At 36.3% G+C, this 27,028-nt stretch overlaps 1 protein-coding gene across 1 annotated transcript in view; it reads right to left on the reverse strand.

The window, feature by feature from the left end:
• Window positions 1-20,857: 20,857 nt before the first annotated feature.
• Window positions 20,858-27,028, reverse strand: part of Vps35 (VPS35 retromer complex component) — a 31,848-nt gene continuing 25,677 nt past the window's right edge. The window contains exons 14-17 of the mRNA XM_003469410.5: window positions 23,850-24,029; window positions 23,123-23,362; window positions 22,601-22,744; window positions 20,858-21,789 (exon numbers count right to left, since the gene is read on the reverse strand). Of these exons, the coding sequence (XP_003469458.3) occupies window positions 21,610-21,789; window positions 22,601-22,744; window positions 23,123-23,362; window positions 23,850-24,029 (744 nt within the window). The 3' untranslated portion in view covers window positions 20,858-21,609. The remainder of the gene's footprint in view (window positions 21,790-22,600; window positions 22,745-23,122; window positions 23,363-23,849; window positions 24,030-27,028) is intronic.

Consider the following 27,028-nt stretch of genomic DNA (forward strand, 5'->3'; position numbering starts at 1 on the left):
GAGAGGAGCTATTCTCCTTTTCACATCTGAATCAATCTACTGAGATCTCTAGGAAGAATATAGGACTCACCCAACTAGCTCTGATGAGGGATTCAGATGACTGGACCCTTCCCTACACTGTAGGCCCCAGAAATTAGGTAAACATCAGTCTCTAGTATGACTCCAAGACACATACGACAGGTAGGCAAGACTATCAGGATTGAAAAGACCAAAATTATAATGCAAGAGGTAAAAATGACAAAACACAAAAAGCAAAATACAATCTCAAATTCCCAGCCCATCTGGAAAAAGTACAGGAGCTTCAAAATGGAACATACTGGAAGTCACACACCTGAAATTTCTGGAAAGTTAACATGTAAAATAAATAAATCCATAAAGTTATAGAGGAAATCAGATTATAAATAATCTCTAAGGTAAAAAAACAAATGACAATCTTAATGAAGAAGTTGCTCAGCATAGCTAGCGAAGATAAAAAAATAACAGACACATTGGAAAGTGATGGAAACCTTCAATAACCAATGTAGGAATTAAACAGAATGCATGAAATAAATTCAAAGAAATATCCAGAAAATTAAAAATTCCATTGAAAGCTTACAAAATTGTTTAAATGAAACTGAAGATAGACTTTCAGACCTTGAAGACAGGATTGGAGTTAGTACTTTCTCCCTTTTCATGAAAAGGAAGAACTCTTAAAAATAATAATTCAGCAGCTTCAAGACAATGGAAAGAGAAACAATATAAGACTGATAGCTATCAATGAAAATGTAGGAGTTAATGCAAATGACATAAAAAACTATTTTCAGAAGTAATAGAACAAAATTTCCCAGGGATGGGGAAAGAATCTGATATATATCTATATCTATCTATCTATATATATATATATATATATATATATATTAAGGCATATAGAACACAAAACAGCTATAACCAAAATAAATCTATACCCAGACATGTAAGAATCAAGATTCCAGAAATTCAGCATAAAAGCAGAATAAAGCTGTTAGAAAAAAGAAACAAATCACTTATTAAGGAAAGTCTTTTAGAATCATAGCTGACTTCTAAAAACAAACTCTCTCAAGTCAAGATGAGTTTGGAGTAAAGTATTTCAAGCCCTGAAAGAAAACAGCCTTCAACTCTGATTGATGTACTCTGCAAAATGATCTTTCAAAGTTAATGGAGAAATAAGATACTTCCATGACAAAGAACAACTGAAGAAATTCATGTCCACCAACCCTAGAAAGAGTACTAAAAATATTCTAAATAAAGACGAAAATGACCACAATTCCCAGAAAAACACAGAAACTACTATGCAGGGGAAACAATCAAACAAAGGGGAAAAATTAGGAAATCAACAACAGGAAAGCAACATGACAAAGAGAAGCCAATACATATCAGTTGTAACCATCAACGTAAATGGCCTCAATTCACCTATTAAAAGAAATAGATTGGCAGAATGGATCAAGAAACAACACTCAACAATATACAGTATACAGGAAACACATTTAATGCAAAAAGAAACTCATAGACTGAAAGTTAAAGGATGAAAAAACAATACTCCATGTGACAAAAATAAGGGTAGCTATTCTGTTTGTACCTTATATGAATCTGAAACCTAAAATGACCAAAAAGGAGAAAAAGAAGGTCACTACCTATTTATTAGAGGAAAATTCAAAAGGAATATATATATATAATCCTAATAGACATGAAAAATCAAATAAGCAATAACACAATTGTAAAAGGGGACCTTAATACCCCATTGTCACAAATAGATCAACTAGATGAAAAACCAGCAAACAAATAACAGATCTGAATCAAACCTGTGAACAAATGGACTTACTAGATGTTCAAAGAGTGTTCCACCCAATAACATCAAAATAGACATTCTCTGGCACACACAAGACATCCACTAAAATAAGCCATATACTATCCCATAGAACATACTTAAATAAATACAAAAGAATCAAAATTATCCCATGCATATTATCTGACCATAGTGCCTTGTAACTGGAAATCAATGACAAAAGAAACTGCAAAAACTCCATAAATACATGGAAATTAAATAATACCCTCCAGAATAACCAGTGAGTCACAGAGGGAATTAAAGGAGAAATTAAACAATATCTACAAGCAAATGAAAATGCAAATGCAATTTACCAGGACCTATAGGATGCAATGAAGGCAGTCTTCAGAGGGAAATTTACGGCGGTGAAATTTCACATCAGGAAAACAGAGCAAACACAAATAAAGAACTTGATGCTACAACTCAAATATCTAGAAAAAGAAGAGCGAGCCAAACACAAAGACTAAAGAAAAGAGGAAAATATAAGATCAGAGCAGAAATTAACACAATTGAGATTAAGAAAACAAATACAAAGAATTAATGAATCAAAGAGTTGGTTCTTTGAAAGAATAAATAAAATTGATAAGCCCTTTAGCCAACCTTATCAAAAAAAGGAAAGAAAACACTCCAACTCATGGAGTAAGGAATGAAAATGGGGAAATCACTAGAGACCCTGTAGAAACACAGAAGATCATCAGTACCTACTTTGAAAACCTTTACTCTCATAGATTTAATAACACAGAGGAAGGGACAGATTCCTAGAAACATGAATTACCCAAATTAGATCAAGAAGACGTAAAATTGCTGAATAACCCAATTTCAGTTAATGAAATTGAAAATGTAATTAGAACCTTACAAACAAAGAAAATCCTGGGTCCTGATGGAGTCAGGGCTGAATTCTTTAAGAAATTTAGGAAAGAATTAATGCCAAAACTCCTAAAACTTTTCAATGAAATTGAAAAGGAAGCAGGGCTCTCTAACTCATTCCTAGAAGCAAGTATTACCCTGATACCCAAACCAGAGAAAGACCCAACCAAAAAAGAGAACTACAGGCCAATCTCCCTAGTGAATATAGGGAGATTGCAAAAATCCTCAATAAAATGCTGGCTAACATCAGGGAATCATCAAGAAGGTTACATACCTTAACAAAGTGGGATTCATCCCAAGAATGCAGGGAATGCACAACATACACAAATCAGTAAACATACTACACCACATCAACAGAACCAAAGACAAGAATCACATGATTGTTTCAACAGATGCATAAAAAGCTTTTGATGAAGTCCAACACTCATTCATGGTAAAAAATCTAAAGAAAATCCGAATAGATGGTCTTTACCTCAGTCTGATAAAAGCTGTGTGTGAAAAACCAATAGCCAACATCTTACTAAATTGACAAAAAGTGAAAGCTTTCAACCTAAAATCAGGGACAAGACAAGGATGTCCACTCACACCACTTACATTCAATATAATTCTGGAAACATTAGCCAGAGCAATTAGACAAGAGAGATAAATGAAAGGAATAACGATAGGAAAGAAAGAAGTTAAATTATCATTATTTACAGATGACATGATAGTCTACATAAAAGACCCCCAAAGCTTCAATGAAAGACTTCTAGATCTAATACTCAATAATGTTTCTGGATACAAAATAAACACTCAAATATCAATAGCAGTGCTGTATATAAATAACAAACTCACTGAGAGATAAATAAGGGAAACCACACCCTTTATAATAACATTCAAAAAATGAAATACATAAGAATAAACCTAATAAAGAAAGTAAAAGACTTATACATTGAAATTTATAGTACTCTTGAAAAAAGAAACCTAAGAGGATATTAGAAAATGGAAAACATTCTTTGTTCATGGACAGGAAGAACAAACATTGTGAAAACAGCTATTCTCTCAAAATTATTATACAGATTTAGTGCAATTCTATTCAAAATACAATTAGCGTAACTCACAGATCTAGACAAATCATCCTAAAATTCATCTGTAACCATGAGAGACCTAGAATAGCAAAAGCAATCCTGGGCAACAAAGGCAAGGCAGAAGGCATCACAATCCCTGACTTGAAATTATACTATAAGGCTATTGTGATAAAGTCAGCATGGTGCTGGCAAAAAAAAAAAATAGACCTCGCTGACCACCTACTCTCCGCAGCTGGCCGGCCTGGAGGAGGGAATTGGGCCAAGGCACGGGAACCTGCTCCAGCCTTGCCTGTGACCTTCTTTTAGCCTGGAGAGTACCAGCAGTTTTGCCACTGACTTGAGGAGGAAGCAGTCCTGCTAGGGAGGTTTGAGGCCTACCTAGGCCATAGGGGTGACCTTTGCTCAGCCCAGGGAGTTTTGCCACCCAAAAAGGTGGATGGTTACACAACATCTGATTCCCAGGAGAGTATGAGATCCTTACTGTAGGTGGATGGGGGCCTGCTGGGATTGTGGGCACACTAGATTGGGCTTAGCGGGATTTGGGCCTGTCTGGAGCATGATAGGTGGCCTTCTTTCGGTCCTGGGTGCTTTGCTGCCAGAGCAGGGAGCTGCGCAGTGTGAGGAGGCTTTAGGCCTACTTGAGAGGAGCCTGGCAACTTTCTTTTAATCCGGATGCCTCATTGTCCAAAGAGGGACTTACGCTACCAAAGTCGTCCCAGGAGCCCAGGACATAGGAGACAACTTCCAACACGCCCAGGGGAAGCTATGGAACAACACTTGAAACATGGAAATATAGGAAAATGACAAAATGAAAGACAAAAATGCAATCTCAAACATCCAGCCCATCCCAAGAAAGCCTAGGAGCCATGTACATAGAAGAAAATACATGCCATATGACTGAAATAAAGAAGCAACTCTGGGAAACTCTAAAGGAATTCAAACTAGAAATACTATCCCAGGTAAAAGAAGAAATGATAAAAGAAATGAAGGAGATGCTGAACATATCTAAAGAAGACACGGTTAAAAAATTGGAGGAACTGAACAAAAAGATAGAATCCCTGGATAAACAATATAAGAAATAAACAGAATACATAAGCAGATGCAAAGAGATATACAAGAAATCAAAAATTCCATTGTAAGTTGTAAAAACCGCCTCAATGAAAGTGAAGATAGAATTTCAGACCTCACAGACAAGATTGCAGCTAGTGAACAGGAAAGGAAAAATCTTTTAAAAATAAGAAGAAATCAGGAAATAACAATTCAACAACTGCAAGATGATTCAAAGAAAAACAACATAAGATTGATAGGGATAAATGAAAAAGAAGGAGACAACATAAAGGATGTCAAGAGGATATTTAGAGAAGTAATAGCTGAAAATTTCCCAAACATGAGATTGGAAACTGACATCAGGATCAGTGAAGCATATAGAACTCCAAATAGCCATAACCAAAATAAAACTACACCCAGACATATAATAATCACCATCCCAGATATCCAACACAAGAATAGAATATTAAAAGCTGTCAGAGACAAAAGACAGATCACCTATACAGGAACACCTAACAGAATCACAGCAGACTTCTCAGCAGAAATAATAAAGTCAAGAAGAGCATGGAGTGAAGTATTTCAGATCCTAAAGAAAAATGATTTGCAACCTAGACTGATGTACCCTGAAAACTGTCCTTCAAAATCGATGGAGAAATAAGATTCTTCCATGACAAAGAACAGCTGAAGAACTTCATGATCACCAAGAGAACCCTGCAAAGAATACTGAAAGACAGTTTAGATACACTTAGGAAAAAAACAAAAAACAAAGTAGACAATTAAACAGAACAGAAAGATAAAGATGCAACAGCAGAAAGATAACATGTCAACAATAAACCAACATATAATAGTTATAACCATTAATGTAAATGGTTATACCAATTAAAAGAAACAGACTGGCAGAATAGATAAAGAAACAAAATCCAACCATATGCTGTTTTCAAGAAACCCATCTAACCCAAAAGAATACTCACAGACTGAAAGTCAAAGGATGGAAAACAATACTTCATGCATCAGGAAGCAAACAAAAAGCAGGGGTAGATATTCTGTTTGCAGACAATGTGAACTTCAAACCAATAATGATCACAAGAGATAAAGAAGGTCACTACATATTTGTTAGGGGAAAACTTCAAGAGGAAGAGATAAATATCTTAAATATATATGCACCAAATTTCAGAGCACCTAGTTATATAAAATAAGTATTAATGGAAATGAAAAATCAAATCAGCAGTAACACAATTATAACAGGACATCTTAACACACCATTGACACCAAGGGACACCTCAACCAGACAGAAAATCAGCAAAGAAATAACAGAACCGAATCACACCTGCCTGTGAACAAAAGGACTTGATAGACATATACAGAGTGTTGCATCCAACAACATCAGAATACACATTCTTCTCAGCAGTACATGAGTCATTCTCTAAAATAGACCATATATTAACTCAAACATATTTAAACAAATACAAAAGAATTGAAATGATCCTTTGCATGTTATCAGATCATAGCACTATGAAATTAGAAATCAATGAAAAAAGATACTGCAAAAATCCCACAAACACATGGAAACTGAACAACACACTCTTGAGCAATCAGTGGGTCATAGGGGAAATTAAAGAAGAAATTAAACAATACATACAAGCAAACAAAAACACAAATACAACTTACTGGAATCTGTGGGATGCAATGAAAGCTGTCCTCAGAGGAAAATTTATTGCATTGAGTTCCCACACCAGGAAAACAGAATGAATACAAATAAATAACCTGATGTTACACCTCAGACAACTAGAAAAAGAAGAGCAAGTCAAGCCCAAAGCCAAAAGAAGAGAGGAAATTATAAAAACCAGAGCAGAAATCAATGCAGTAGAGACTAAGAAAACAATCCAAAGAATCAATGAATCAAGGAGTTCGTTCTTTGAAAGAATAAAGAAAATTGATAAGCTCCTAGCCAATCTTATTTAAAAAGGGAAGAAAAAGGTCAAATTCATGCAATAAGGAATGAAAAAGGCAAAATCACTACAGATTCTGTAGAAATACAGAAGATTATCAACACCTATTCGAAAACATCTACTCTCAAAGGTTTGATAACACAGAAGAAATAGACAGATTCCTAGAAGCATATGAAGTACCAAAGCTAGGTCAAGAAGATTAATAACCCAATTTTTATTAATGAAATTGAAAATGTAATTAAGTCCTTATCTACAAAGAAGAGCCCAAGTCCAGATGGATTCACTGCAGAATTGTACAAGAAATACAAAGAAGACTTAATGCCAACACTCCTAAAAGTCTTCAATAAACTTGAAAGGGAAGCAGTCCTTCCTAAGTCATGCCTGGAAGCAAATATTACTCTAGTACCAAATCCGGAGAAAGACCCACTAAAAAAGAGAACTATAGACCAATCTCCCTAATGAACACAGATGCAAAAATCCTCAATAAAATATTGGCAAATAGGATCCAGCAAATCATCAAGAAGATTATACACTATGACAAAGTGAGATTCATCTCAGGCATGCAGGAATGGTTCAACATACATAAATCAATAAATGTAATTCATCATATCAGTAAAGCCAAAAGTAAGAACCACATGATCATTTCTATAGATGTGGAAAAAGCTTTTGAGAAAGTCCAACATTCATTTATGATAAGAACTTTACAGAAAATTGGAATATATGGTCTTTACCTCAATATAATAAAGGCCATTTATGACAAACCAACAGCCAGCATCATGCTAAATGGCCAAAAATTGAAAGCCTTTACTTTAAAATCAGGCACAAGACAGGGCTGTCCCTTATCACGGCTCCTACTTAATACAGTACTGGAAATACTAGCCAGAGCAATTAGACAAGAGAGAGAGAAATAAAAGGAGTAAAGATAGGAAAAGAAGAAGTTAAATTATCATGATTCGCAGATGACATGATACTCTACATAGAAGACCCCAAAAACTCCACTGAAATCTCCATTGATTCTTAGATATAATAAATAAATTAAGCAATGTAGCTGGATATAAAAATCAATAGCATTCCTATACACTAACAACAAAATCACAGAGAGAGAAACAAGAGAAGCCACATCCTTCACACTAGAAACCAAAAAGTGAAATATTTAGGAATTACTCTCATGAAAGAAGTGAAAGACATATACAGGGAAAATTATAATACATTGAAAAAGGAAATTGAAGAGGATCTCAGAAAACGGAAAGACATCCCTTGCCCATGGATAGGAAGAATAAATATTGTGAAAATGGCCATTCTCCCAAAACTCTTATACAGATTCAATGTAATCCCGATAAAAATACCATCAACATACCTCATAGATCTAGAGAAATCACTCCTAAATTTCATTTGGAGTGAGAAGAGACCTAGAATAGCAAAGACAGTTCTAAGCAGTGACAGCAAGGCAGGAGGCATCACAATCCCTGACTTGAAGTTATACTGCAAAGCAACAGTAGTAAAATCAACATGGTACTGGAATTAAAACAGAGCTGAAGATCAATGGAATATGTGAGAAGATAAAACCACAAGTACAAACACACTCAACCACCTTATCTTTGATAAAGGGGCCAAACAGGTTCACTGAAAGAAGGACAGTCTCTTTAATAAATGGTGTTGGAAAAACTGGCTCTCCATATACTGAAAACTAAGACTAGACCAATGCCTATCATCATGTACTAAATTAAAATCTAAATGGATCAAAGATCTGAATATTAAAACAGAAACACTAAATCTATTGGAAGACAAATTGGATAAAAACCTTGAAGACATAGGGGTAGGTAGAGAATTCATAAACAAGACTCAAACCACACAGGAAATACTTCCCAGAATCAATAACTGGGATCACCTCTATTAAAAAGTTTCTGCATGTCAAAAGAAATCTCCAGCATAGTGAAAAGAAAACCCACAAACTAGGAAAAAATCTTAGTGAACTCCCCCTCAGACAAGGGACTTCTGTCTAAAACATATAAAGAATTAAAAAAATCAGACCCCAAAATTCAAAGACCCAGTCCAAAAATGGGAATCTGAGATGAATACACACTTGTTAGATGAAGAAATACAAATGGCAAATAAATACATGAAAAAATGTTTATCATCCTTACTGATTAGAGAAATGCAAATTCACACCACACTGAGGTTCCATCTCACTCCTGAAAGAATGGCCAAATCAAGAAAACCACCAACAACAATGCTGGAGACGCTGTGGGGAAAAAGGAACTCTCCTGCACTGTTGTGGGAGTGTAGACTGGTGCAAGGATTGTGGAGGTCAGTCTGGAGATTTCTCAAAAAGCTGGGAATGGAAGTCCCATTTGTTCCAGCTATTCCGCTTCTAGGCATATTCCCAGAAGAACTGAAAGCATCATACCGCAGTTATATATGCACACTCATGTTTATAGCAGCACAATTTGTAATAGCCAGATCTTGGAAACAACCTAAGTGTCCGTCAACTGAGAAATGGATAAAAAAGTTGTATTTTTATACAATGGAGTACTACTCAGATATAAAGAATGATCACATTGAAATATTTGTAAATAAATGGGCACAGCTTGAGACCATACTCAGAAGTGAAATAAATAAAACCCACATGTGTGAATACCAAATAGTTTCCCTAGTGTAAGAAATGATAACAATACATAAAATTATATGGTAATCATGATTCCCCATTATATTGCTTTGAAATCTTATAATGTTTTCATTCATTAATTGGAATGGTTTTATTCTGGGTTTTTTGATTTTATTGTCCGTGATAGTATGAACAGCTATTTTGAAAAAAGCAAGACATCATAATAGCTAGTGCTGAATTAATATCATCTTGTCTTGAAGTCGCATTAAGCTTTTGCTCTTCTGTCTCCATCAGTCTTAACATGTCATATTTTATTGAATTTTATTATATGTGATAGTACAAACAAAAATTTTCATAGACAAGGAGATAATATAGAATCCATTGTTTGTTTTCTGTTAGCTAGTTCTAAATACCCTGTAATATTGTCATTCTCTGAATGGTTTTACATTGTCTTGATATGTTTGATGCTATGGTATATAAAGTTGTACTCAAATATTTCAAGGAAAGCGACACTATGGTAACCACTGTTATGTCGAGATATCTTGTGGTGAAGCACTATGTTGCTTAAATTGTTATGTTTTGACCTTTGCTGTTGTGTTATGTCCTCTTTTATCTCAATCTCCTTTTTTTTATTTTTTTAGCTAAAGGAAAAAATAAAAAAACAGCAGGAATATTTATAGTAACCATTTTGATTTCCTATTAACTTGATTTGAAGCCCTGTATTGCTCTCACCATCTTGTTTTGACTGATTTTACTCTAGTATGTTTCGTTTGATAGTATCAATGTTGAGGGTATAGGCAACTACTTTGAAGACAATAAGATTCATTATGATGCCCTTTCTGGTTTGACTATTATCTTCTTTTGAAGTGCTATAATGTCTCCAATGTTTCGGTTTTATTGGTTTTGTTCTGTACTGTTTTGTTCAATTTTATTATACCTGACAATATAGGCAATTCTTTTTAAGATAGAAAGAGGCATTATGGTAACCATTGTTGATCACCTTGTATTCTGTTTTTACATCATGTACCATGTCCATTCTTTTGATTTGACTGACTCTGTTTTGTTATGTCACAGTTGGTTTTATTCTCTTCAAAAAAAGTAATAAGAACTAAAGGAATAATAAAACCCAAAATGTGTAATTGTTATTGTAAAAAAGAAAGGAAAAGAAAGTGCTCTAAAAGATATAACTGCATGTATATTTAAGTGTATAAGATAGATAACTGTATTACTGAGTTTTTGTTGGATAACTGAACAGAACTGTTTGCAGTCTCACTATGTGAATGTCCACTTCGTATGCTTTAATTTTGTAACTTGAACAACTATTTCTAAAATGACAATATATAATCTATTAACTAGTGATTTCTTACTGTTTATTTTTTTGAAATTCTGTATTACTTGTGCCCTTTTTCTGTCTTTTCTTTTTCTCTTTAAATATAATTTTTAAAAAATAAAAAGACTATATTCATAAATGAAATAAATCAGATTCACATGTGTAAACATTGTAGTGTTTTCCCTGCGTTAGAAACTGAAAAATTAAATAAGGTCGAAAAGGTACCACAGACAGCAAGAAAGTGAATGGAACTGCTCAAAAGGAAAGAACAACTGGGATGGAGAAAAGAGAAAAGAAGAAAGATAAAAAATACATATACATAAATATATATACATACATATGTATATACGTGCACAAGACAGTAAAGATAGTTGTACTATTGATTCTATTACTTCAGGGAAAGTAATCATGATTGCCTGTATTGTTTGATCTGTTTTGCATGCCTGTATCTTGCAATCTGAGCAAATATTTTAAAGATTAAAAAAAACACAACATAATAGACTGTTTTTAATTTCCTATCTACTTGTTTTGAAATTCTATATTGGTTCTTCTGTTTTGCTTTGTTTTTTATTGTTTTGTTTTCTTTTAATTATTTTAAAATAAAAATAAAAGTTCTCTGGCAGAGTTGCACCTTAGTCCTTGAGGGTTTGGTATAAAAGTTCAGGTGTCTCCAGATGTCCAGGAACATGCAAGATTCCTTGTCCTATCTTAATCTTTTTATGACATCCTGTGTTTGACAATGATAGCCAAGTTCTACAGCTGGTACTTCCTGATGACAGTTTTATGATTAAATTCTTTACCCCTTTCATTAATGCCATTTAATTCAATCAAAGCATCTCTAATAACATTCAGAACCTTATCCTTCTGAGGAATGAGAAAAGTATACCCAGTCATGATAGCTTAGCAGTGAATGCACATCAGATATTTTGTTGTTGCTATTAAACCCCCTGAAAGAAGAAGCAGAAAGAGAGGACCAGAGCCTCTCTCACAGAAACAGGGTCTTATTTCAATGTCCATGAGATGTGAGATCTACTACCCATGCACGTGAACTTCAGTACCAAAGCAGCCCAGTGTAGGCAGTGCCACTATATGTTCAGAAAGAGTATCTGCAAAGCCAGAAGCAGTCAGACCTTGCCAGCATCATGGCCAGGTGTCACAGGCCAGTCATTGCCTGTTTGGCCTGTGCCAGACTCTCTAGTCTCTGCTCATAATTGTTCTAGCTGCCTACTGTAGCTCACGCATCTAACACTAAGACATCCTACTGACTCATTTGGCTGAATTTGGCTATCAGTTTTACCAACTCTGTCACATGAGTTTCAGAAAAGTGTTCATCTAATTTCTAATTTCACTTCCCTAGGCCACTGCCACTGTGTTCACCTTAGACTTTGCTGTAAGGAATCATGGAACTCATAAGAAACAAGTTCCAGCCCCAGTGTGCTCCAGCAAAGCAGGTCCAGCATGATGGGATACTCTTTACTGAGAGGCCCCTTGGAACCAGCAGTTGGTAAGTGAGGTGAACTGGCAGTGTGTTTCAGTACACGTACCCATGGAACAGACATGATCAGGCAGGGCCACCATTTTATGCCAAAGGGTTCAGGGCAAACCCCAGCACCAGCACAGGTTGCTTGTCTGCCAAAGTCCCAGAGTGGAAGAAAGTAGACTGCTGGCAGCTGGAAAGCAGGCTGAAGGAATTCTGCTGAGAGATAGGAACTGAGACTACCTACACTCCACTCCAGAGGCCATCTTGGCCAAGCAGCACAAGCAGGCAAGCAGCATTGGTCTGTGGCAGGATGAAGACACTCCTCCCAGCCACCCTACAGCCAGTAGGGAGAAGGAGCTAGTAGGAAGCTGCACAAGGTCCAGAAGGAGTCAACTGTACACAGACCTGATGGCAACTCAGGGCTTTCTCTCCCCAAAGGTGCCACAGCAAATAGGAGAGCACCATAGAGACAAACACAGTAAGGCCAAGTGGAGCATCATCAGCTGAAGATTGGTCCCAGTCCCCTCATTGAGAGGCCAAGATAGGGGTCACACCAACACAAATCCTACTGGAAATGTGATGGGGCTACACGACACAGTGCACACTATAGGAGCTTTATGACTTTCTTTTTTATTTTAAAGAGAAAAAAAGAACATAAAAATCAAGAAGCAAACAAACAAAAAAACCACAACAAAAGCAAAACAAAAGAACAATAACTATGGAGGTTTTCAAACCAAGATGAGAGGAATTTAACAATGTTTGCTATACTGCATAATGTTATCTTCAAAACAGTGGCTCTTGTTACCAGATACAGGAATAAAACAAAACGGTAAAACAGACCAAAACTTTCAAAACAAATGTCTTGCATTTCAAAAACAAGACAAAAACAAAATCCTGCACAGTTGCTATAATGCCTATTATCCTCCAAATAGATGCTCAGACTACCAGCTTTAGGCCTTTAGGCAAAGTCAATCAAACAATACAAGCATTAAGTTATGTTTTTTACTTCAGTTGCAATCATCTCAGTCTAACTTCTCCTGAATCGGCCCATTGCTTATGTTGAGGGGGCAGAAGTGTTGCTCTCTTTGTCTCCTGTATGTGCACCAGCTGGCTCACAGGAAGGTATTATTTGGCTTCTTGATTCTCTTCCCATCCCCTATGGTGGCTTCCCTGGCTCAAAGGAAGGCATGATTTGGCTTGATTATCTTCCCATTCCTCATCATGTCTGTACCACTTTTCTTTCTGTTTGAGTGGTTCTCACTTTCCGGTCTAGTCCGTTTTATTTATTTTTTGGCTTTAGTTTTTGTTCAGTTTTGCTTTTGATTTTTTTCTCACTCTTTAGGTTTCTTACCTTAATTTTTGTTTTGTTCTATTTCTCTTCCCTCAACTTCTCTCTTCATTCTATCATACTTTCATGTAACATAGTCCCTTCTCTTTCTGGTTCACTTCAGTATTCTGCTTTCTCTTTCATTCTTTCTCCCCTGCCCTTCCTTCCAGTTTCCCAAAACTTAGGTGATCAACCTTTGCCCTTCAACCTTGCGGCTACTATATTTCTCCTCATTCATCTTTTAGGTCCCCTACCCCTCTTAAATACCCAAAATTGTTATATAAATTTAATGCACTCAATCAAAATACCATTAGCATTCCTCACAGAACTAGAGAAAACATTACTAAAATTCATTTCAAACCAGAAGAGACCTAGAATAGTAAAAACAATCCAGTCAACAAAGAGGAAACATCACAATTCCTGACATGAAATTAAAGCTAATGTGATAAAAATCAGCATGGTACTGAAAAAGAAAGAAAGAAGGAAAGGAAAGGAAAGGAAAGGAAAGGAAAGGAAAGGAAAGGAAGGAAGAAAGAGAAAGAAAGAAAGTAAGAAAGAAAGAAAGAAAGAAAGAAAGAAAGAAAGAAAGAAAGAAAGAAAGAAAAGCAAACACCTGAGGATCAATGCAACAGATCAGTAGATGGAGACTCAACCACAAACACATTCAAAACCTTACCTTTAAAAAATTAGCCAAACACATTCATTGGAAGAATGACAGTCTCTTTAATAACTGGTGCTGAGAAAACTGGCTTTCCACATTGCAAAAACTAACACTAGACCCATGTCTCTCACTATGCACTAAACTAAAATTGAAATGGATCAAAGATCTAACTATAAAAACAGAAACACTAAATCTGCAGAAAGAATAGGTAGAATTCTTGAAAACAGAGGTATAGGCAAAAGTTTCATGAAGAAAACCCTGTTCACATGAGAAATAATACAAAGAATCAACTGAGATCATATCCTATTAAAAAGGGTTTGTATAAGAAAAGAAATTACCAATAGGATGAAAAGACTACCCATATGGTGGGAAAATTTTTTAGCCAGTTGTCCCTCAGGCAAGGGACTAATATCAAGAACATATAAAAAGACTTTAAAAAAACCAGAGTGTCCCCCCCCCCCCCGAATTTGAAGACCAAACCAACATTGGGCATCTGTGATGAAAACACACCTTTGTGGGAAAGAAATACAAATGGCAAAAAAATATATGAAAAAATGTTTAATGTCACTGATTATTCAAGAGATGCAAAATGAAACATTTATTATCTCACTCCAGAAGAATGGCTAGTATCAAGAAATCAACCAATAACAAACGCTGGCAGGTTTGCAGGAGAAAGGGAACTCTTCTCACTGATGGTGAGACTGTAGACTGGTACAATCACTGTGGGAGTCAGTGCTGCAATTCCTCAAAAAACGACTATAGGTCTCTTTTGAGCCAGATATTCTCCTGCTGGGTATCCTTTTGAAAGAAAACCATCATACCACAGCAAGGGAAGGACTGCATTGGTTGTTAGACTCCTGCTGATGCATGTTATGGCCTAGCAAAAAGCTTGTCTGTGTTTTGCTCATGTCTCAAGACTTTGTCTAATACTGAGATTAAGAGCAGCAGAGTAATTGATCTGGCAGAAGAAATTTCAAGGCAGTCAAGTGGCAGGGCTATTATGGCCGGCTTTTAACCAGACTTATGTTGTGAATCAAGAGCAAAGAGTCCAGCTGGGGACTCAGGATTTAGCTCAGCGGCATAAGCACCTGCCTTGCAAGCAGGTGGTCATGAGTTTCATGACCCAGTACCGATAAAAAAAAGTCCAACTGGATGATTTAAAACACTGAATTTGGCCCCAAAACAAGCTCCAGTAAAGCTGTGGACTGTAAAGACAGAGCTGAGATCTCGATTTCTGAGAAGGAACAGGATAATAGAAAAGATGACTTGGGGGCATTACGGGAAGTGGTGTCGGGTCTCCACACTTTGCAGCCCCAAAGTGTAAGACTTAGCTTGGAGGAGAAATCTATAGAGTTCCCTGTTCCAGAATGCTGGGAGAGGCCACATGAGATTCCAAAATGGTGGCAACAGCACCAGGTTCCAGAATGGCAGTGGCATACAGAATGTGTCCCTCACAATCAGCTTCAGAGTGCTCAGTGATCCTGGCACTTGACCCCTACAACCAAGAGAGAGGAAAGCCTGGCTACTGCTCCAACTCGCAGTAGACCTTGGCATCAGCCACATGGTGCTGGTTTTACATAGTGCATACAGAATGCAAGAGTTCTAAGATTAAAGAGGCTTTCATCCCAATTTCAGAAGGCCTAGGAGGCCAGGGAGTGTGTCCCTGAGAGGGCATTGTGTGAAGCTACGAATGTGAAATCAAAGGTGCAGTGGAGATTCCAGAAGCTTGGAAAAGCCAGGATTGTGGCTCATCTAAAGAAAGGTGAAAGGAGGGAGCAAAACCAGCTCAAGAGAGGTGTGGGAGCTACAACCACCAGAAGTGCCATGGGTGGAATCATGAAAGCCCTTGGGAGTTCACAACCAGATTGCTTCAGATGCTGAGCATGGACACCCGGAACTTAATGTTTGCCCTTGTGGATTTTGGACTTCCTTTGGTCTCATTCCTTTGTATCTCCATTTGTAACCTCTGGAATGGTAATGCTTATCTTATGCAACTGAATATTGGAAGTGTTTAACTTTGCTTTCATTTATACAGGGGGTTACAGCCAAGAATCTGCTTGAGATCTTGGAGACTTGGGACTTGAACTTTTCAGCAATGCTGAAACTGTTAGGACTTTAGCAACCCTTGGAGATGTACTAGATGTCTTTTGCAAAAATGATGTACATGAGTCTTTGGAGTGGGATGTCATGGTTTTTCATTGGGTGTCCCCCCAAATCCTCACACAGTCATGGAGGCAGGCCTTTCAAAGACAGCTGAATTTAGCATTTGTGATTGGTCCATTTTCTAGTGCTGGGATTGGCCGTGTGAGTGCTGCAGGAAAGGAAGGGAAGGAGGCGTGCTTTTTGTTTGCCCTTTCTGCTCTAGTTGCTTAAAGCTGCCATAAACGGTCACCCCTCAGCCATGCCACCCTGCTTTGGAACCAGCTGAGCACAGAATGAAACCTTCACAAATTGTAAGCTAAATAAACCTTTCCTTCCTTCATTTTGAGCATCAGGTATTTTGTCTCAGTAATCAAAACAGTATGTATTGTGAAACAGGAAGAAATATTTCAAAAGAGGAAGGAACTAGGTATATTGGTGGGGAAAGAAAAGGATAAAATGGAAAAAAATCTTTGGGAAGGGAAGAGGAATTGAAGGGAGGAAAGATCCAGACTCAAAAAAAAAAAAAAAAAAAAAAAATCGAACTCCCCAAAAATGTAGTCTATCAAACTGTCACCCAGAGTTTTTTGATTTTTGGTTCTGGGGATTAGCTCAAGGTTTTGATAACTGCTAGGTAAATGCCCTACAACTGAGCTACATTCCCAGCAGGGCTTTGTGATTCAGAGACTGGCATCTGGATTAGCAGTGTAGGGATTACCCAGAGTATTAGAAATTTCTGGTTCTATTCTATAGCTGCCCAGTTCCCTGGATGATTTGTGTATTTAACAAAGTTTGAAAAGCAGTGACCCAAGGAATGTGTAGAAAGATAAGAATGGTTGAGAATAGATAATTTTATAATATCCTATCTCCTATGGTCACATTCTGTTTCAGGCTTAGAAAACAAGATTGGTAGTTTTGCCCAATTTGCAGACAGCATTTTACCAATCCATTTTATTCCTTGTTAAGTCTCACCAGTTAAAATATATGCAACTCTTTTGTTCATACTAGCATATGAAGTATTCCATGGCTTTTGTATAATTAAAGATAGTAAGAGTTGAAAAAAGGAATGATGGAATGTGGTTCTACAAAAAGACAAATTTTACATCTTACATTTATATAAACCTATTAGACAAATGTGCTTTCAAATCCAAGAGATTATATCTAATAGCCATGAAGCCTCTAAATGTTTTTGTATTTTCACTTGGCTTTCTTCTGAGTGAAAATGGATTTAAATCACAGCATAATAGTCTACTTACAGGAAATATTTCTAGCCTAAATAGACTTTGTAGTGAATGGTAAAAGTCTATCTTTAGACATTTTATAAACAAGGACTCATTTTGTTAGTACACTGCAAAGTCACCTAAGAAGTAAACAATGTAAGATCTATGCTGAAAAACTTCCAAATGACTTCTTTTGAATTCATAAAAGCCAGAAAACTTACACTTAATCATTAAATAAGGCAGGCCCTATTCTAGGTAACTTCAGTACATGGCTAATACGTAGACAGGCAGCTGAACAAAGCCTGCTGTCTATCCTTTGAGCATCTCCATAGGGCCAAGACATTTACTTGCCCAGCAATTTTTCTGTACAATATATAGTCTGGAACTCCCATCAAGGATAATTCTGTTGAGAAATTCTTTCAAATTCTTTCTGCTTCAATTTATTATATTAGATTCTCAGAAAAATAAAACAAAACAAAAAGCACGAAATATAATGGAAGATCCCTCTGAAATCTATTCTGTGTTTAAACCCTCTCCCAATGCCTAAAATAGTGAATTTATTCCTTAGGGTCAGACATATTTCTTAGTAACTGAGAGCTGCACATGTACTCTGGTACAACTGCTCATCATGCTCCTTCAAAGTACTCTACCATTCTTGATCAGGTCAAGAATGTATCAGCCTACCTCCTAGGCAGTATCCTAATGGAAAGGGTTGTATTACACTTCAGTAACCCAACAGTCTGCAATCTCGGGGCTTGGAAACAGTCAGAAGCATGAATTTTTAGGTGAAAAGCTATCACTTGGACTCTAAGAACTGCTCATTTCTTGATCAAGGACAGGAAAAAAAGGGCAACAAATTGGTGACACAGAAGGCAGCTCATCTAACAACTTCCTAGATGTGTCCTCCTATGACTATCTCATGTCTTGGGATTAAATGCCATTTGGCACCTTGCCTGCCCTGGCTTGGTGCTGTGAAGAATTTTGTCTCATCTACTAAGGGCAAGTGCTTTTTTGGTAAGATACAATAATACTAGAAAAGGGGAAACGACATATAAAATGCAATTTTCTAACATACTCTGTGATAAAAACCATCAAATTATCATAGTGTTATGAAAGGTATTTTGAAACAGGGTCTCACTATGCAGTCCAAGTTGGCCTTGAACTTACTGTTCTCCCACTTCAAGCCTCCTGAGTGCTAGGATTGTAGGGACATGCTACCCATACCTGCATATAGTTAAATACAGTAGTTAATTCTTCAAAAATATTTACCTAATTACAGACAGGCAAGTATTCATCTTGCCTTTATGATGGTGGTTAAATACAGGACCACAAGTTGGGCACTGGTATCACAGTTTAACAGGCAGTCAAATATGAAATTCTTTGAGAATCTGTACAGCTTCTCCAGGACTTCACCAACACTTCAATATCTAGTTCTTCAGTGTCATTCTGGGAAATGCTTATATTCTAAATTACAAGTCCACCTTCATACTAGACAATTGCTGAAGCTAGGGATCACAGCCTGTTCATCTTTAAATTAAATGCTAACTATATCTGGCATATGGTAAGTACTCATTTTTTGTTATTTTTCCTTTGATCCATCCTCTACAAGTTATGTGTTTTACTTTCCTAGCAATATTTCACATTTCTCAGTCACTGTCTCATCACTGAAACACAAACCCAACACCCATTATCTAAGGGAGACTGACTGACTCACATTTTCAGTACACAATCTTCTGGTTCGAAGGCAGGACAGCAAAGCAGAGGGCCAGAGTGGAGAGTTGCTCATGTCATGGTGGCCAGGAAGCAGAAAGAGAAAAGCTGGAGAAGAAACTTTTCCAAGTCACACTCCCAGCAACCTCCCTCCCTCACCCAAGCCTTACCTTTTTTTTGTCTTTTTGAGACAGGGTCTCTCTATGCAGTTCAGGCTGGCCTTGAGCTCACTTTATAGCCCAGGCTGGTCTCGAACTCGCAACAATCCTCCTGCCTCAGCCTCTGAGTGCTGGGATTACAGGTGTGAGCCACCACACCCGGTTCAACAAAGCCTTATCTCTTAAGGGCAAGTCAGCCATACTGCCATCACCCACACACCTTAGATTATGGGGAAACACCTAAGCCATAACATAAATTGTATACTCTGTAACCCATAAGTAATCTAAGTAAGGTAAATGAATACCTGCAAAAAATTAAAAGTGTCTGGTGGACTTATATACCCCAGGAAGGTTTAGTGCATTCAGTAGACTGTGTGTTGGTGGGGGGGTGGAGGACAGGACTGGGGATTGAACATAGGCTTTTGCAATAAGCTACATCCCTACCTACTTACATTTTTTGAGAAATGGGTCTTTCTATGCAATTCAGCTGGTGTCAAACTCAAAGCCAATTCTCTTCCTGCTAAGCCTGCCAGATTATAGGTATGCATAACTACATCTGGCTGTTTGGTATATTTTGATGGTATTAATTTTTTAACTTTGGAAACATTTGCTCATGTAAAACCTAAGAAGTTCTAGACAACTTGCAATGGGGTGCACATGGCAAGGTATTAAATAATGTGGCAATCTGAAAACGTCTACACAGTTCATTGCTTTTACTCCCTTCAAGAGGTGGATTTAGGGCTAGAGACATAGTACAGCAGTAGAACACTTAGCCTAGTATGCATGAGGCCCAGGATTCAATGACCAGTGTGGAAAAAAAAAAGAAGTATAAAAATGGGGGAATTTTCCCTTACAACTGAGTAGAGGTTACACTTAATGACCTTCTTCTAATAAATAAAACCAGGCAAAAGCAATAGTGTGGCATTTCCAAGATTAGGACATAAGGAGACATTGTCATTTCCTCTCTTGGGGATCGCTCACTCTGGAGAAGTCAAGAGCTACAATATGGCACTCATGCTGTCCTAGAGCCTAGCACACAAGGAGAACCGAAGCTCTGGCTATTGACTGAGTGAGCATGTACTTGGCTCCACACAACCCTTCACACAATAGCCACCCTATCTTGAAGGCACTCCTATGAACACTCTGACTCACAACCACCAACCAGGTTGCTCCCAAGTTCCTAACCCAAAGACTGTAAGATAAATGTTGTTTTAAGATACTAGGTTTAGGGATAATTTGTTACATAGTGCATAACTATATCAAGAAACGAGTTTTTAGGGAGTTTGTAATGCCTCAGAAAAGCTGGGCAAGGGTAAGAAAGGCAAATGGGTATAAATGACTGAAAGCAGCACATGGTGCCTTGTTAAGCGCTTTACCCACAGTAAGTGAACTCTGTAAACATGAGAACATACAAAACATTCTACTAGTTCCTTTTATCAAGATAGTATTAAAAAAAACACTGTTAATAGCAACTTTATTGATTCACAAGTGCCAAAAAAAAATCATGGTAAGTGTAATGCATTTCCCATTAAATTTACAATAAAGGAGGTTATAAATTATATAAATCACAAATTTTCTATTTTATGCTATTTAGAACCCAATTGTTTTGATAAATATACCCAGAGGGCAACATACATTCTTAATGGATGGCAGAGTCCCAATATGCAAAATATAGCTTCTGGTTCTGAATATGATGCTTTGAGATTCTCAAACATGCATTTATATATTTTAGTTTTAGGGAAAATATTACACAGGGCCTTATCTTGTATTTAGGGAAAAGCTCAAGCTGAATTTCACATACAGTATTTCTTGCCTCTAAATCAAATAGGACTAGAGAACAAAAAGACAGATACTTTTGGGTTAATATTCCCCAGTAATAAAGAAAATACACAATCAACAATGAAACAAAAGGAAGGAGAACTTCATTAGTAGCCAAGATAAGTGGAGTTTTTTTTAATAGATCACAGGAATTTTAAATAGCAGATTAGTCATGCTACTTGGGGTGATAGGACAGATTTGAACACTTATGAAGTGAATAATTTTATTAAGGTCCTGAAGGTGAGTGTCTGAGGTGCTAGGTAAAACACATCACAGATTAGAAACAGGAAACCTATCTCAGCATTTCTGGAAGGCACAATCTATGGATGGGAGATCTAGTTCAATAAAACCCTTACTGAATGTACATGGAAAGGAGTGAGCTACTTTGTTTTTAAAGGACAAGACCTTCATAAATTGGACCCTCAGACTCTGGTGATTCCCGCCTCAAACGCAAATGCTCTAGTGTGTTATGAAAATGTTTGTTAATCTGCTCTGTTTCTTCACCGGACTCAAGGTTTGGGAGGTCTTCTCGAATCTTTTGGATAAGCTGATTCAACACCTGAATTGTTACCTACAAAAGAATATGTACAATTTCATGATTAAACATGAATCACAAAAAGAAAGATAATTGAATAATACTATTTTGAAGACTGTGTTATTCTCATCAGTTAACAGAGTAATTATGAAAAAACAGAGAATATGACTCCTAGTTTGAGCAACAACTAATTGACTTTTTTTTTAAGTTAAAGTATTAATGAGAGCAGGGATGCAGCTTAGTGATATTGCACTTGTCTACCACATATGAGTCACTGGATTCAATCTCCAGCGCTGCAAAAATAAGTTAAGATTTATTTTGTACTTTTACATGTCCGTATTTCTAGCTTGCTGATCTTAATCAACACTATACTCCTGAAAGAATAATGCATTTAGGAATTACTCTAAACTAGTACATGATGGCAAATCAGTCAATTACTTGACAATCTGTGAATTATATTTTCAAATATTCAGTGACTAGAGGTACATCTGTGAAAAGGATTTTGGAAAATAAAAGGAAAAGTAAGCAGAGTGCCAACTCTTACAGACATAACAAAGTATCACAATGATAAACTTTTTACAGGTATCAAATCTCAGAGATTTTCTTTACCCCAAGACTGGGGTAAAGAAATTCCCCCATTCCTAGTCTTTGAAAACATTTCTATTTTGACAAAAACAAACAACCCCTCCTCCCCCCTCAAAAAAAAACAAACCAGAAAGAGTTCCCCTTGGCAAAAAATTTAAAAATTAATTTTGAGACACTCTCATGAAGTTGGCCAGGTTGGCCTTGAATTTGCAACCCTCCTGCTCAGACTCAGCACTACCAGCACTTTAATTCAGTTACTTACCGCATCATTTTCCTTTTCATAAAAATAGATATATCTGTTCAGAATTTCTATAAAAAGTTGCACTTGTAGAGAGGGGTCCATGCACTGATTTGCTATTTTTAGAGCTTTCTTTAGGCACTCCATGACCCTCTTCCCTCCATGAAGCTACAATAAAAGGGCAGGGAAAGATACAAGAAATCAATAAACTGCAAACACCCCCTTTTTTTTTTACACAAAAAAATGCAACACTACAGCATTCTTTCATATTTTAAAAGGATACAACAAATTTAAATCTTCATTCTTGCTTTAAAAAAAAAACTACATAGCTATCTTTCAAAATCAAGTAGTAGTATGAAGCTGTTGTCACGGAACCCTCAAAGTAGGTTTCACTACAGGATGAGATTCTACTGTCTACTTCACTTGTTTTATAAAAATAAAGTGCATTCTGTCATATTTGCAGCCACCCAAATATGTCTCCTCTATAGTCCAAAGCCATGGCAACTAATCTCTGTTAATAATCCTGTTCCTACAAGAAGAGCTTACCTCCTCTCCATTTTTGTCTGTGTTTCTGCCGGACCAGAAGAGATGTGCACAGGTGCTCACAGCTCGGCCCTGATCGGGCTTTTTTAGAAGTTTGGATGCAGCAAGTGCACACTGAGTTCTCAAGGGTTCATGATTCTCTTCACTGAAGCATTTCATCCTTTCAAAAGTACCAATAATCAATGTGATGGCAGCCAGCTGTGCTTTGGAATCACTGATTTCATCTTCATACAGGGAAAATGCCTGAAGAACACAAAGCACAAAGAACTGTTAGGGACTGATCATTCACTCAAGCATTGCCCAAAGTACTTTCTACCAACCTTTATCCTGTGAGATTATCTTGCAATCTCACTGTATCTGAATATGCTGTAACCTACTTTGGAGAGGCACATAACACAGCTGAGATGTTAAAGATGCCAATAAGCTGCAATAAATAAAATCTATTTCAATTTTAACTTCGAGTTTTCCAAGTGAATTGACAAAGGAACTTTTTTGCTCAATGAAACCCTTATCATGATCCACTCTGAGATCTCTGACTTTATCAAGACTCAAAAACTGATCAATTATGCTCCATACCAGTAAATACGATGATAATGTAGAGGTTCCCAAAGGGCAGGAAAACAGTAATTCAGGGAAAAAACTAAGATTACATGTACTATCAACAGAACCACAAATAAGTGACTAAATTCAGTAAAACAAACTGGATCACATGGAAAGAACAGATTTTTACCTGGGACATAAATTCATATGCTACTGTTTCATGATTTTCAAAGCCAATCTCGCCAGCAGCTAGGGCTCCCTGAAGAAAAAGTCTTAAGGGTAATTCTGCCAGCTCTGCTTTGATCAAAGCACTAATAGTTTGGTGAGCAAATGAAAAGATCTTCTGGCATTTTTTTTCCCATTTGTCATCCTGAAACAAGAAAAAATATTTTAAATTACCTTACGTTCAATATTAACTTGCTCAAAAACATGCATTTTATTTAGAACTTTTAGTAGAACAAAAACAGTGAAAGCAGTAAATTAGGGCTCATAATTTTCCAACTGTATGAAGCACAAATATAAATATATAAATCAAACAGATCTCAAAACAGCCAGAGGAAGCCACTGCCTTTGCAACTTATTTGACATTTTTTTTCTAGTCAGAAAAGTAATACTCTCTCAATTGGAGAAAATTTGGGAATTACAGTAGAGAATTTTTAAAATTAAGCCATCTTGATCTATCACCCAGCAATAATCACTATGAACATTTAGATGTTAATGTTTTCTTTTCTTACTAATAAATGTTTGTGTTTGGTTTTTTACTTTAAATTAGTTCATTGAGCTGAGTGTGGTGGCATATGCCTATATTCCCAGCACCTAGGAGGCTGTGCCAGGAGGACTTTGAGTTTCAGATCAACCTGGACTACGCACAAAGTTCAAGGCAGGCCTGCACTACACAGTGAGACACTATTTTAAAACTAAAGTAAAACAAAATGAAATCCTCAAAACAAAACAAAAAAAACATCAAAAAATTAAAGCAGCTCACTGAAATGAGTTAAATATAGCTGCACTCAAGTTGCAAATTATTGGAATCTAACTTTCACTTATTTTGTCATAAAAATTTTCCTCATGAAACTAAAAGTTATCTGACATTATTTTAACAATTAGAAAATATTCTACCAATTGTATATGCAAGCACAATTTGTTGAATTACTCTTTAGAAACTATCTGTAGCACAATGCATGTTCAATACACAAAAAGCTTTATCAAGACCCTAATTATTTAGTATAGTACTTAGTAGAATTACTAGATTTTTTAAAAAATGGTAGTTACATATTGCCAGTTTTCTTAAAAAAAAAAAAAAAAAAACTAGAGTAATTCACATTCCCATCTTTACTAAACAGGAACAATTTCATCAACTGAAGTTTTCTGAAGCTTATTTCTTTTTCCTCTTGTCCAATCTGATTTTCTAAAAGGTTCACTGTTTAAGCCAAGGGCTCTAGGTGGCAGAGGTTTTTCAAGTTCAAGGCCAGCCTGGGCAACTCAGCAACTTAACAGACGCTGTCCCCAAAATGACAGGCGAGGGAGACAGAGCACAGTGTGAGGTTACATATTTTATTATGTTTACCCATTTGGATTTCTTTCTGTTGAAGCAATCGCTTCTATTCATTTTCAAGAGAAAACAGATTTGTTACTAAGGATTAAATGCAATAATCTAAGAATAATATATAGCTCTTGGTACTCTGTATAGTATTGAGTATACATGATATATTTTTAGTCCCAATATATATATGTAGTTTTGACCCCAGAATTTTTACATCATATGAGTTTGTAACACTTGGCAACTCTTGACTTCTATGAGTTTCACTTTTGATTCCACATATAAGAGAGATCATGCACTGCTTGTCTTTCTGTATCTGGCTTTATTTCACTCAGCAAAAAACTCTCCCGATTTACTCATATTGTCACAAATGGCAAGATTTCCTTCGTTTTTATTTATGGTTGAGTAATGCTCCATTAAGGATATGTATTTTATCTATCATTCCTGGACACAGATTGTTTCATATCTTGGCCATTATAAATGGGATTCCAGATACTTCTTCAATTTACTGATTTCATTTACTTTGAGTATCTCTAAGAGTAGTTTGCAGAACTGTCTGGCAATTCTAATTTTATATATATATTTTTTTTAGGAATTTCATTGATTTCCATAATGGCTTAACAATTTACATTTCTAACACCCTTGTAAAGGTTCCTTATGGTCACACCTTGCCCAGTGTTTGTTAACTCTTATCTTTTAGATAACAGACATTCTAACAGTCAGGATATCTCATGGTGGTTTTGATTTGCATTTTCACTTTGATTAGTGGTACTGATTTGAATTTTTTCATGTACTTGTTGATCATTTGTATGCCTTCTTTGGAAAAATTTCTATTCAGATCATCTGACCATTTTTAATCGTTTTTTTCTGCTATTGTTTTACTTTCTTTACACTTTATCACATGTTTACTTTGTAAATAACTTCTCCATTGTGTAGGATGTCTCTTTGCTGATTGTTTCCACTGCTACGCAGCTTTTTAATTTGATGCAATCTATTTGTCTAGTTTTGCTTTTAGCTGCCTATGCTTTTGATGTCATATACAAAAAAGTCATTGCCATGAACAACATCAGGGAGATTTTTCCTATGCTGTATCATAGAAATTTTATGGTTTCACATCTTACACATAAGTCTTTAATCCATTCTGAATTAATTTTTGCATGTGCTGTAATTAAGGGTCCAATACCATTTTTCTGTATGTGGATATCCAGATTTCTCCACATCACCTACTGAAGGGGCTGTTGTGTCCCCAGCTGTATTCTCTTGGCATCCCAACAAAGAATAAGACTTAATCATATATGCGTAGACTGTTCTGTGGCACTGGTCTACGAGTTTATTATTTCAATACCATATCATTATGAATGAGAACTTGGCTTAATAAAAATTGGCCAAAAAGCAGTATTCATGTTGGTAGTTCTACTGAATACTTTTCTCCATTAAAAAATTAAGTTTACTGAAGATTATTTCTTTTATTTATTTTTTTGGGGGGACAGGGTCTCATTGTATAGTTCAGGCTGGCCTCGAACTCACAACTATTCTCCTTCCTCAGCCTCTAAATTGTATACTACCATGTCCAGTTAGGTTTGTTTATTTTTTAACACAAACCTGGCTACCCAACATTTTAGGTATATGATATTAAGGTATTTCCTTCAAAACTATACCATCAAGTATTTAAACCACGATTCTAAGGAAGAAATGAGCTCACAAAAAACCACACAGAATGCGTATTATTTAATTACATGTTTTTAGAAAGAAATGAATATGTGATGCTAAGCCCTTTCATCAGGCAATTAGAACTTCAATTAGCTCTAATTGAAGTTCTAGTTAACTTC

This window comes from Cavia porcellus, unplaced genomic scaffold, assembly GCF_034190915.1.
Source record: "Cavia porcellus strain 051 isolate PalLab524CR breed Dunkin Hartley unplaced genomic scaffold, mCavPor4.1 scaffold_5, whole genome shotgun sequence".
NCBI classification, from domain to species: Eukaryota; Metazoa; Chordata; class Mammalia; order Rodentia; family Caviidae; genus Cavia; species Cavia porcellus.